Source organism: Manis pentadactyla, chromosome 5, assembly GCF_030020395.1.
Source record: "Manis pentadactyla isolate mManPen7 chromosome 5, mManPen7.hap1, whole genome shotgun sequence".
NCBI classification, from domain to species: domain Eukaryota; kingdom Metazoa; phylum Chordata; class Mammalia; order Pholidota; family Manidae; genus Manis; species Manis pentadactyla.
Window position 1 is genome coordinate 161240485 of NC_080023.1, and position 13123 is coordinate 161253607.

The following is a 13123-nucleotide window of genomic DNA, read 5'->3' on the forward strand; positions in this document are numbered from 1 at the left end:
TACACCTGGTTCTTAATGACTTCCAATCTTCCAGGGTGGTGGAGTCAAAGAAGAAGGCTGTACAGAGACTGGAGGAGCAGTTGATGAAGCTCGAAGTCCAGGCCACAGACCGAGAGGAGAATAAACAAATTGCTTTGGGAACCTCCAAACTCAATTATCTGGACCCAAGGATTACAGTGGCTTGGTAAGTATTGTGTCCCTCTTGAGCTCCTACCGCTGGCTGTTGAAAAGAGAGGTAGGGGTTCCGAGAGCGTTGTCGGCCTTCATGTACCGCCTGTCCTACAGTGCGCACTTGCAGTATTCTTGGAAACCTCTGCCTTCTGCTGTGCACACTACAAATGCACTGGCACATCCTGACTGGTCCCCAGATGGTCAGTACTGTGAACACTGCCTTTGAGTGTGTAGATGTCTGTTTGAAAAAGGTCGTTGCAGTCTCTTTCTCCTAGGGCACATTAGGACAAGAATGAAAACTCCTAGACCTTAGGGAAAAATGTAAAAAAACCCATCTATTTATACTTGATCAAAACTTTTCAATAAAAATTTTAGATGTGAAGTCAAGGAAAGGAACAAAGAGAAGAAACAAAACTGAGAATACAGATCTTAGCAGCCTACACAGAGATACAGGGACCTTCTAACAAAGGCAGATAAATTCTGTTGTTTGCTTACTTGCCCTCTGAGAATCATAAAATAACATCCAAAATACATAGCTTTTTTCAAAGATGCTCATTCACTAACTAGAGTTGTCAAGTTCTGGGCCTAAGTGGTGGGACCATCACCTGTGGCACTTGCTCCCCTGGGTCAGAGGTTCCACCCAGCTCTTGTACCCTTTCTGCTCTCTTTGTCCTGTTTGGTGCTAGAGGTTAGGTTAGCATGAGGGGCAGTTAGTGCAATGGTTAAGAGCATGGCCTCTGGAGCCAAATGGCTTGGGTCCAGTTTTCAGTGACATGTGCACTAGCTGCATGAGAATTCCAGTTACTTCACCTCTCTCTGCCTTAGTTCAATCTGTACCTTTTTCATCTGTAGCAGCATTTACTTTAGAGGTCATTGTCATATTTGAATGAGTTGAACACATGGAGCCCTTGGAATGTGTCTGGTACACTCTTAATTCTCATTCTCACCAGATGGACATGAAGGAGAAGATGGCACATCCAAGCTGCCGCCCTAAGTCTGGGCTGTTGCCCCCTGAAACACACTAATCCCCCTTCTTTCTCCCTTGTATGCAGGTGCAAGAAGTGGGGGGTCCCCATTGAGAAAATTTACAACAAAACCCAGCGGGAGAAGTTTGCCTGGGCCATCGACATGGCTGACGAGGACTACGAGTTCTAGCCAGTCTCGAGGGGCAGGGTTCTGTGAAAAGAAACAGTGTGGTTTGGGGAAGATGGATAAACTGTGAGCCTCACTTGCCCTTACACCCGAGGGAGAGAGGCGGGAAGTCTTAACAAACCAACATCTTTGTGAAGAGATAAACCTGGAGATATTATAAGGGAGAGCTGAGCCAGTTGTCCTATGGACAACTTATTTAAAAATATTTCAGATATCAAAATTCTAGCTGTATGATTTGTTTTGATTTTGTTTTTATTTTCAAGAGGGAAAGTGGATGGGAATTTGTCAGTGTTCTTCCAGGCAAATTCACTGTTTCACTGAAGCATTTGGATTCTCTTAGCTACTGTATACGAAGTCCAATTATATTGGTGCGTTTTTACAGTTAGGGTTTTGCAATAACTTCTATATTTTAATAGAAATGAATTCCTAAACTCCCTCCCCTCTCCCCCATTTCAGGAGTTTAAAAATAAGTAGAAAGAAAACCCCAGCGCACCTGTGAGAGTCATCACTATCTATTGCCGTGGGAATCAATTTTCATTAAACTTGAAGCAGTCCTGACATCAAGCAGTGTTTTGGTTCAGACACCTATTCACAGAAAAGCATGATGGGAAAATATTTCCTGACTTGAGTGTTCCTTTTTAAATGTGAATTTTTATTTCTTTTTAATTATTTTAAAATATTTAAACATTTTTCTTGATCTTAAAGATCATGTAGATTGGGGTTGGGGAGGGATGAGGGGTGAGTGAGTCTAAGGATTGTGAAATAATTAGTGACTGAAACCATTTTCCCATCATCCTTTGTTCTGAACATTCTCTGTACCTTTTCTAATATTGATCATTTTCATTTTAAACCCCAGTCTTTCACTTGAAAGATTATATTGTGTAAAAAGTTCCACCGGTCAAGAAATTTAGAGGAAAATGAGTATTTGGTCCAAAAAGAAAAATAATCAAGAATTTAGGGCTTTTATTTTTTCTTTTGTAATTGTGTAAAAAATTGAGGAAAAAAAACATAAAAAGCAGAATTTTAATGTGAAAACATTTTTTGCTATAATCATTAGTTTTAGAGGCATTGTTAGTTTAGCGTGTGTGCAGAGTCCATTTCCCACATCTTTCCTCAAGTATCTTCTATTTTTATCATGAATTCCCTTTTAATCAACTGTAGGTTATTTAAAATAAATTCCTACAACTTAACGGAAACTTAGTGTCTGCCTCTTTGTTACCCAGGGCCCCAGGCCAGAATGGGGCTCTGAGGCTGGGACTTAGTGTGGGATGTGTTCTGACTACTCTGGTCAACAAGGGTGGCTCCCTGCCCAGGAACTGGGGCCAAGCCAGGCCTGGAAGGGGCTGCATCTGTCCTGCTGAGGGTGTGGCTCAAAGGGGAGCCAAAATCCACATCCTTAGATAAAGGCAGGCCCAGGAAGTGAGGGAGGGTGCAGAAAATCCGTAAGAACAGGTGGTGTACAAGAACCATATTTAGACGCCAGGGTGGGTAATGTTTATTGAGCAACATGGAAGCAAGGGTATTTCAGAGCACTTTCCATGTGTGTGGCCAGGAACAATAAGGAGCCTCTTTGCCTTTGCTAAATTTATAGTCAGGATGGCAGGGATTAAGGGTACCAAGCCAATTAGAACACGAGGTCCAAGTAGCACTCTCCCAGATGGAATGCAGACTTTCCCAACTGATTAGTAGATTGAAAGAGGGAGTGGTCTGTGACCACTTACTGGTGCTCTGCTACCAGAGCTGGCCAGAAGCCCTACAAAAATCGCTCCTTTCCACATCTTAGGTTACAGCTATGTCTAGAATTCAGAGTGGAGGGTGAGGTCCTCCAGGCAAATGGAGCAAGAGGCAGGAAGGTTTACTGGTCAGAACTGGTCACACAGTCCTAGGTCCTCTTGCTTGCTAGCATTTACAGGTATATTCTAGGAGAGCCATCTCCTTGATGGTGTCTCAACACCTTGGGGCTGGGGGCTGGGCTGAGCTCACTGCAGAGAATCCTGGAGGGTCCTTGGCAGTCTGCCTTTCACTGGCTAGTGAGGGAGGGAGGCAGCAGTCACCCCAGGAATAAAAGAGGTTTACATAGCTGTCTTTACTCTGCAGCAAGAACTTACAGCCAGGTATTTTTAAATTCTGTGGTATGTAAGATAGCTAGACAGTTGAATATGAGGAATAGCAACAAGAGACGCTCTTCTAGTACAATCCATATACTTCATGGCTGGCTGGGTGAGTGATGAGCAAGTGGACCTCAGGTTTGGAATTGGAGCAGGACTGCCACAACTAGGGGACAAACCTTGGTTCAGAGCTAGAAGTCAGGGACCTTGTAGACAGACTTAACTGATGAACAGGAACTCGTGCCTACCTCCCCACAGGGACCTTTCTGCAAGTCTTCTGAAGACAGGCAGAGCAACTCGATGCTGCCCAAGAACAATTATGAAGGGCATCTTGGTGGCATCAGGCCTGGGAGAGCAAGTCGGGGAATGGGAAGCAGACCTGGCCACTGGGGAGGAGGGAGGAGGCTGGACGGGTAGGTGAGGGCCAGATGTGAAGGGCTCCGAAGGGTGCTTTAGCGTGAGTCAGGAGAAGACTCACCCCCCTTCCTATTCAGCCAGCAGGTCGGTTCCCTCCTCACTCCACCCATGTGCAGGAGCAGAGGCCAGGCATGTATGAAGAACTCCCTCCCTCCTGTGACACTTCAGTCCAGCAGTAGGGAAAGGGAGATGCGTTCCCCGTGCACCAAGCCAGGCATCTGGCTGCCTATTTGGCTCCTGGCTCTCCCTTGCTGCCGCCGCTCCCCCACCCACAACCTGGTCAGCAGGTCCTGCCCATTATCCCTGACAAATCTACCTCAGGCTCTGCCACATTTAAAAACTGAAAAAAGAAACCTCACAATTCAGCTTTCCAGCCACCACTCCCTCCCTCTATTTGACAAAACAAGCACCTGGAGTGAGTCATCTACACCACCTGGTCATTTGCTCACCCACTGCAACCAGCTTCTGACCCATCTTGCCCCCATCTTTTTCATTCTGACCACAATCACCAATGAATGAGTGACCAACCCAATTAATGGGCTCTGCTTTCAGCATCTGAAGCTGTTTGTGGCACTGGACACTTGGCCAGTCTTTAACAGCTCTATTGAAATACACATAAAATCTGCCCATTTCAAGTGCACAATGATTTTTAGCGACTTTATTGAGTGGTGCCATCATCACCATAAATCGGTGTTAGAACATGATCCCCTCAGTAGGAGCCCTCAGGCCCAATTACAGTTAATCCCTATTCTGCCAGCCTCCACTGATCTACATTTGTCTCTTCTGGACATCTCACATAAATGGTACAATATGTGGCCACTTCCTTCTTAGTGCACTTCTCTGGCTTCCACGATGCCACCCTTTCCTGGTTTTACTCCTCTATCTCCATCATGCTGTTGCCTATTAGTAACCTGCTCTACCAGATCCTTACCTGCTGTGGTTCTCTTCTCACCCGGCCTAGCTGATTTCACGTGCACATTAGATCCCCTTCCCAAACTCCAGACACACAGGGCCAACTATATCTGTGGGGGACATCCACAGGCTACTCAGTCTCAAATCTCTGGAACTGAGCTCAGTACCACCTCCCCCAAGCACACTGGATACTGGGATTCACATCTCAGTGAAAGGTACCACCATCCACTCTTCCTCAACCAGAACCTAGGGCAGCCATCATCCTTTACTCCTTCCTTCCTTTCATTTCCACATCCAGTAAATTACCAACTCTGAAATCACCTAAATACATTATACACCAAATACAGGTATTTCCCCCACAGGAAACTTAGTTTTTTTCCTCTGAAAAAAGAGTTTAAAGCCTTTACAAATAGCTTGTATAATGGGATGTTCTCTCAACTTGTTTTGAACCAAAAAGCACTTTTTGGAGAAAACACATTACTCTGAAATGACCTCAGTCAGGTTCGTTTTGGAAGATTATAAGTAGTCCCCTGACAAAATCAGTAAACAAGGAGGCAAAGAAATGTACCACATTTTTAGTAATTATTTCTCACCACCCCAAGTAATATATATAAACAAGCCTCTTAAAGGTCATTCAAATAGCAATTTGGTGTTGATTTTTTTAGGTTTGATAAAGGTACTGTAGCTATGTATATATTTTTTAAAGGAGTCTTTTTGGAATGGATAACTTTTATAAGAGTTAAGATTTGTGTCAATATGGAAAGGGTTAGTAGGTAGCATATGACATGATGAAACAAGTGGCCACCCACCAGTTCATAACGAGCTGGCTGCTGGGTTCATGGAAGTTCACTACACTAACCTCTCTACTTATATACATTTGAAATTTTCCATAAAGGTTTTAAAGCAAGATATTAAGTGGTTATTAGGCAGATCATTAATATATATATATATATATATGGGAGAAATGGAAAGAGACCTGTTTTAATTTACAAAAAAGGTGATGCTTAGGTTAAAATTTCCAATGATCGCATCACATACTGATTCAAAAAATACATTCTCTGCAGCAACATGAACATGGGTGAATCTCAAGAGCATGCTGAGCAGGAACATGAACACAAGGGTACATACTCTGTGACTATCTGTAGTGACAGAAAGTAGATTAGTAGTTGCCAAATGGGGGCAGAGGAGAGTGACTGCAAAGTGGCACCCAAGAAACTTGAGGGTAATGGAAATGTTCTGTATCTTAATTGGGTGGAGGTTACATGAGGGTATACACTGGTCAAAACTCACCAAACTACACTTTAAAATGGTTGCATTTTATTATATGTAAATAACTCCTCAATAAAGCTGCTTTTTCAGAAGTGCTCTCAACTCAGAAAGCAGTGAAGTTAATGTGCTTTTAGAAATTAGAGGACTCAAAATGTGGCTTTAATGATGACAACTACATAGAAATCTGAGGTTCCATGTAAAATTTGAGCATAATTTATTGTTGGAAAGGTAAGAGTGAGAAAAATCAATATTCATAGATTAATATATTTTTAAATAATGTGATTTTAAATGTGTATGTGTAATTAAATAAACTTACATGTGGATATTTGAATTGTGCATCTTTAGAATTTATATTGTAGTTGCAAAAAAAGCCACAAAACACCGGAGTGACCTTATTGTGAAAATGAGTGATTGCCTTTTATTTGGAGTTGCTGTTATCATCAGGCATATATGCTATTTCTCACTTTGCTCTGTCCCCACAGCCACCAACATGTGTCCATTTTCAGTGCTCCAGAGGCTCTTATCACATAAATTGTCATCTGTTGATAAATGTCTGTTGGCATTTGTCTACCACTGGAGTAGGAACTTGTTCTGATTTGTCTCTGCTGTCTTACTGGTAGAGAGGAGACATCAGGAGTGTTTGTTGGAATAAAGGGAGAAAAAGCAGAAAAACAGCAGGCCTGCCCTGGCCTGGGCCAGTGGAGGCAAGGGCTCTCTCCTCATCTTCCTTCAATGAAGCAATTAAGTACCCCTGCCCCTCCCCAGAAGAAAGCACATCTGGAGCCCAGCTCTCCTGCCTCAAAATCTGGGTTCTCCTATAGGGGTCCTTCAGCAAGGGAGAAGCAGGACCTACTGAGAGAGCGGAGTTCCCAGGAGAGACTGGGCCAGGCCCAGTTCTGCCTTGAGTGATAGAAAGCAAGGCCCTCGGGGGCCTAAGAGTACATACCAAGTGAGGAGGACAGCAGGAGGACGCGACCTAAGAAGTGTGAGCCCCCACCCGGACCCCAACTAAGTCAGATACTGGAACCAGAGGTCAAGAACCAGAACTGCAGGTTGTGGGGGCAGCACAAGGTGCCCTGAGGTGAGTACTTAATGAAGACTGGCTGTGTGCTGAGGGGCTGACTGGCTCACAAAACCGGAAAAGGGCTGGTCAGGCATAATATTAGAAACTACTAAGCAAAAATGTAAAGTTTTATGTGCAGATCAAATTAGACACTGCAAGTCTTATGATTCTGCCTACCTTCGATTGTGGAGGGAGCTTCACTAAGCTATATGGTTATATTATGCCTCCTACATTCATGCAAGGTCATTGCAAGGAACAAATGAATGCTGCATCAGCACTTGCTGTTAATCTGTTGAGAATCTTCTCTGCTATTTCAATCAAGTGTCCATATGAGAAACTTTTTATATCTTAACCCCAGAAAAAATTTTCTCCCCAAGGAATCAGTTATCAAATAGAGTTTTTGCTTGGCTTCCAGGAAGCTCAGCCACATTTGATTCTTAATAGCAGCAGCCATGTTAACCTTATTAACAATATAATATTTCCCCTTTTTATAATAGCATGTTCCATTTCTATAGTATGATATTTTTGTCCTTTCTTTTAAGTACTCTGAACTTTTTAAAATTTTATTTTGTTATCATTAATCTACAATTACATGAAGAACATTATGTTTACTAGGGTCCCCCCTTCACCAAGTCCCCCCTACAAACCCCATTACAGTCACTGTCCATAGGTGTAGTAAGATGTTGTAGAATCACTACTTGTCTTCTCTGTGTTGCACAGCCCTCCCCATTCCTCCCCCCCACATTACACATGCTAATCGTAATGCCCCCTTTCTTCTTCCCCCTCCTTATCCCTCCCTTCCCACCCATCCTCCCCAGTCCCTTTCCCTTTGGTAACTGTTAGTCCATTCTTGGGTTCTGTGATTCTGCTGCTGTTTTGTTCCTTCAGTTTTCCTTTGTTCTTATACTCCACATGAGTGAAATCCTTTGGTACTTGTCTTTCTCCGCTTGGCTTATTTCACTGAGCATAATACCCTCTAGCTCCATCCATGCTGTTGCAAATGGTAGGATTTGTTTTCTTCTTATGGCTGAATAATATTCCATTGTGTATATGTACCACATCTTCTTTATCCATTCATCTACTGATGGACACTTAGGTTGCTTCCATTTCTTGGCTATTGTAAATAGTGCTGCGATAAACATAGGGGTGCATCTGTCTTTTTCAAACTGGGCTGCTGCATTCTTAGGGTAAATTCCTAGAAGTGGAATTCCTGGGTCAAATGGTATGTCTATTTTGAGCATTTTGAGGAACCTCCATACTGCTTTCCACAATGGTTGAAATAATTTACATTCCCACCAGCAGTGTAGAAGGGTTCCCCTTTCTCCACAACCTCGCCAACATTTGTTGTTGTTTGTCTTTTGGATGGTAGCCATCCTTACTGGTGTGAGGTGATATCTCATTGTGGTTTTAATTTACATTTCTCTGATAACTAGCGATGTGGAGCATCTTTTCATGTGCCTGTTGGCCATCTGAATTTCTTCTTTAGAGAACTGTCTGCTCATCTCCTCTGCCCATTTTTTAATTGGATTATTTGTTTTTTGTTTGTTGAGGTGCATGAGCTCTTTATATATTTTGGATGTCAAGCCTTTATTGGATCTGTCATTTACGAATATATTCTCCCATACTGTAGGGTACCTTTTTGTTCTATTGATGGTGCCCTCTGCTGTACAGAAGCTTTTCAGCATGATGTAGTCCCACTTGTTCATTTTTGCTTTTGTTTTCCTTGCCCGGGGAGATATGTTCAAGAAGAGGTCACTCATGTTTATGTCTAAGAGGTTTTTGCCTATGTTTTTTTCCAAGAGTTTTGTGGTTTCATGACTTACATTCAGGTCTTCGATCCATTTCAAATTTACTCTTGTGTATGGGGTTAGACAGTGATCCAATTTCATTCTCTTACATGTAGCTGTCCAGTTTTGCCAGCACCATCTGTTGAAGAGACTGTCATTTCCCCATTGTATGTCCATGGCTCCTTTATCGTATATTAATTGACCATATATGTTTGGGTTAATGTCTGGAGTCTCTATTCTGTTCCACTGGTCTGTGGCTCTGTTCTTGTGCCAGTACCAAATTGTCTTGATTACTGTGGCTTTGTAGTAGAGCTTGAAGTTGGGGAGCGAAATACCCACCCCTTTATTCTTCCTTCTCAGGATTGCTTTGGCTATTCAGGGTCTTTGGTGTTTCCATATGAATTTTTGAACTATTCTAGTTTGTTGAAGAATGTTGTTGGTAATTTGATAGAGATTGCATCAAATCTGTATATTGCTTTGGGCAGATGGCCATTTTGACGATGTTAATTCTTCCTAGCCAGGAGCATGGGATGAGTTTCCATTTGTTAGTGTCCTCTTTAATTTCTCTTAAGAGTGTCTTACAGTACTCTGAACTTTTTTAAAGGCCTGTTAAAGAATACATTGGTGGTGGGCATAGTGATGGGCCACCCAGATCCCTTTCCAGGAAGCACTTGTTGCTCCAACTGCTGGGAGACCTGTCCACCCCTTAAGATCACTTCAGCTGCTGCGAGCCTTCTGGCTGAGGCCGTGCACTTGCTAGGGCAGTTCACATCCAATGGGTGGCTGAGGCAGGGCTGTGAAGGTCCAGACATATTTCAAGCCAGCACCGGACAACAGGGCTCCCTGGGGGTTGGCTAATGCTGGCATCAGGCCTGCATCACAGCTTAGCTTCTCCCTGTGCCCCCTCCTGCTTCCTTCTGCTCCCTTCCACAGGGTTGATCCCAAGGGCACACTCCTAATAAACATTCTGCACACTAACCTCTGTCACAGAGTCTGGTTTCCAAAGAACCAGACCTGTGACAACACTTAACCAAATACACATGTCCCCAACTTAGAAGTGTCTTAAATGCATCTCTGACTTACCAATATTTTCACATCAGGTAGGTGTATTATGGAAAGGGGTGAGAATACACAATAAAATGTTCATACATACCTACATGGGAGGCAACATAACATTGACTCTGGAGCCAGGCTGTCTGGGTTGCAATCCCATCTCGGCCACCTCTTAGCTGTGTGTCCATCAGCACATTATCTATCTGTGTCTCAGTTTTTTCAGTAAAATGGGGGTAGTAAGAGTAATTACAGTGCTGTAACGAGGAGTAAATGAGCGAATGTGGGTAAAGCAGTTACAGAGGGCTTACTATATGCCAAGTGCTGTTCCATGAGTTCAGTAAATAAACACCTGTGAGGTCAGGCTGACAGGAGCATCTGTGCTGAGACTCCTCCCCGGACTCCAGGCACAGGTATGGTGTAGACCAGGGCATGTTCAAACAGGAGGGTTGACAGAAATACGCCCAAGCAGTGCTAGCCTGGGTGATGTCACGGGTATGTGCATTGTGTGGGTGCTGGGCTGCTCCCTCCCAGTCAGCACAGCTGCACACATTGCCAGTAACATCCACATACGCATACATATGCTGAGCTGGGGGAAGCTCAGGTCAGCCACACCCTTTGTGCCCTGCTTTTCCTGAACCTCCTTTGGTGGAGGAAGGCACCTGAGGCCTGGGATGCTGGCCGAGAAGACCCAGGAGGAATGGGGCCCTGTTTCCTGGTTAAGGGCTTGGCAGCAGACTGAAAACATGGGCTCCTGTTGGCAGAGATTTCTGGGCGCCCTTGGAGGCAAAAGCAAAAGCAAGGAAGCACGGGCTGCATGTTGGGAAGCTCAGAAAATGGAGGAACAGTTTGGAAACTGCATTACAGCAGGCCCTGGAAGCACAACAAGGCTGTAACACTTAGGAGATGCCTGGAATAAGGGGGATAAGATCAGATATGCAGAATGCCTCATCCAGCCCTCACCTCCCATGCTCCCATCCCCCACCCTTAGTAAACTCAGCCTTCTTTCTATTCTTAAATTCACTAAGCTCTTTCTGGCCTCAGGGCCTTTGTACAAGCTCTTATTCTGCCTGGAACGTGCTTTCTTCCAACAAATCCCTAAGAATTCACCTGGCCATCTGCTCACATACTTTAGGTCTCTGCTGAGCCCAGAGAGGTCTCCCTAATGTTTTATCTCACAGCCCTCTGTAGCTCCCATCACCATTGTCCCCACATAACAAAGTGTTTATCTGTTTAATAATGTCTGTGAATCCCTGGAGGTTGGTGCTGGGTTTCTCTTGTTTTCCCAAACCCTGGCACCCATGCCCAGCCCAGGGAAGTTCAGGGAATGCAGATGGGCGGTACCCTTTAAGACCAAGCCAGCCCAAACCACATATATATTCTGCCGAGCTCCCTCGACCCAGGGCCAGCCATGCCCAGGGCCTTCCCTCACCCATACTTACTAGCCAGCTAGCCTCCGGGCCCACTGACTACTGACCACCAGATCCTACTTAAGGACCTACTTAAACCAGTGGCTCTCCTCTGAGACAGAAAATACATGGAATCAGACATGTATTCAAATCTCCAGTTTTATGGCCTTGGGCAAGTTGTAGAACTTCTCTGAATCCGCTTCCTCATCAACAAACTGGGGACAATAATCCCTGATTATGAGGATCAGCTGTGTGACCACATGTATGTAAGCCATGTAGTGCTGGGCCAGGCATTGGGTCAACTTTAGTTCCCTCCCTCCCACTTATAAGATCTGTCACTAGGTGGCAGTCCATCTCAGCCACTCCACCTTCCTTAGGTGGCTGAAGTCACCAGCATAAGCATCTCAACTTCAGGCTGAATTCTCAGCTTTACAGTGGCTGCACTTCAGGGAATCAAAAGGCACACACACAGGTTACCACTACAGCAAGAACAGTCAAAGGTAGCCACAGACACCAGGCACCACCCAGCTGAATGGGTTGCCTGAACACACACTAATAACTCACAAATTCCAGGAAATCAGGATCTTTCTCTGGCATCAGCTGGGTGCTCTGCTGAGCCACTCACCTTTGAAATGCAGTAAGTTGTCCTGTTCTGCTTGGCTCCAAATTTGTCAGACAAGCTCCACTGTGGCCCCAGGTGTCTTCGGTTTGGGTGGTGCTCTGTGACAGGGGCAGCTAGATTGCAGGGGCGAGTCAAGGGAATGGCTTCAGGAGGACAGACCCTGTGAATTATTCAAATACCCACAAAAAGGCCTTGTGGTTGGAGAACGGAGAGTGGAGGGGAGATGGTGATTGATGAAATGGGAGAGAGAGAAAAGGGCCAGGCTGCTGGGCCATGTAAGCAGTGTGGATTTCATGGGAAGTCATGGTTGGGGGTAGGCGAATGATGATTTAATTCCATTTTAAAGATCAAGGCATGGAGAATAGATGCAGGCAAGACAAAGAAGGGTAAATAGCTTGGGTGAGAGAAGATGGACCTTGGGCTTGTGGATGGAGTGGCATTATCTGAGGGTAGAATAAACCGGACTTGGATTGCTGGGGGTTGAGGCAGAGAGAAGAATCAAGAATATCTCCAAGTGTTTTGGCCCAAGTACTTTGGGGAAGTGTTTAGAGGCCATGTTCTGAGAAAGTGAAGGTGTGGGAGGAGCAGTTTGAAGAGGGTGGTGAGCTGCCTGGTTAAGGGGGGACGTGGGGCAGGCAGTGGGATACAAGGAAGATAGAGATTTGGTGCTGGGAGTGAAGCCATGGCAGACGTCAGGTCTTGGGAGTGGGCTCCGGACCCAGCCTGGGGAAAGAGAAGCTTCTGAGGCTACAAGGCAGCGCGGCTGGAGAAGGAGGAAGACAAGAGGTATCTGGCCGGGAAAGCTCTGAACTGCCTCTGCAAAAGGGGCGCGGTGAGGTAGGGCCTGACTCCGCGTCCCGCCACATGGAGACGGAACGTGAGGTGGGGCCGGCAGTGGCCTACGCGAGCGACAGAGACGAAGGCCATTGTGGGGTGTGGGTCTAAAGGCCCTGCAGGAGATGCTCAGGCCTGGGGGCCCTTTGAATGACAGGACCCTGCAAAGCCGGCCGCAGGGGCGGGACAGATGTGGGTCCGGCGGTCGCAGGAGCGGCCTGCGGTCCAGCTCTGCACGGCCAGAGGCGGGGTGGGACAGCCGGCTGTCCATCAGAGCCTGCCGGCCTATCCGCGGGAAGACCCGCCCCCGCCCCTCCCCCGAGAGGGCG

At 45.4% G+C, this 13123-nt stretch overlaps 1 protein-coding gene across 1 annotated transcript in view; it reads left to right on the plus strand.

The window, feature by feature from the left end:
• TOP1 (DNA topoisomerase I) overlaps positions 1–2519 on the plus strand; it is a 91119-nt gene extending 88600 nt beyond the window's left edge. The window contains exons 20-21 of the mRNA XM_036902282.2: positions 35–184; positions 1224–2519. Coding sequence (XP_036758177.1) covers positions 35–184; positions 1224–1326 — 253 coding nt within the window. The 3' untranslated portion in view covers positions 1327–2519. The remainder of the gene's footprint in view (positions 1–34; positions 185–1223) is intronic.
• The last annotated feature ends 10604 nt before the right edge of the window (positions 2520–13123 follow it).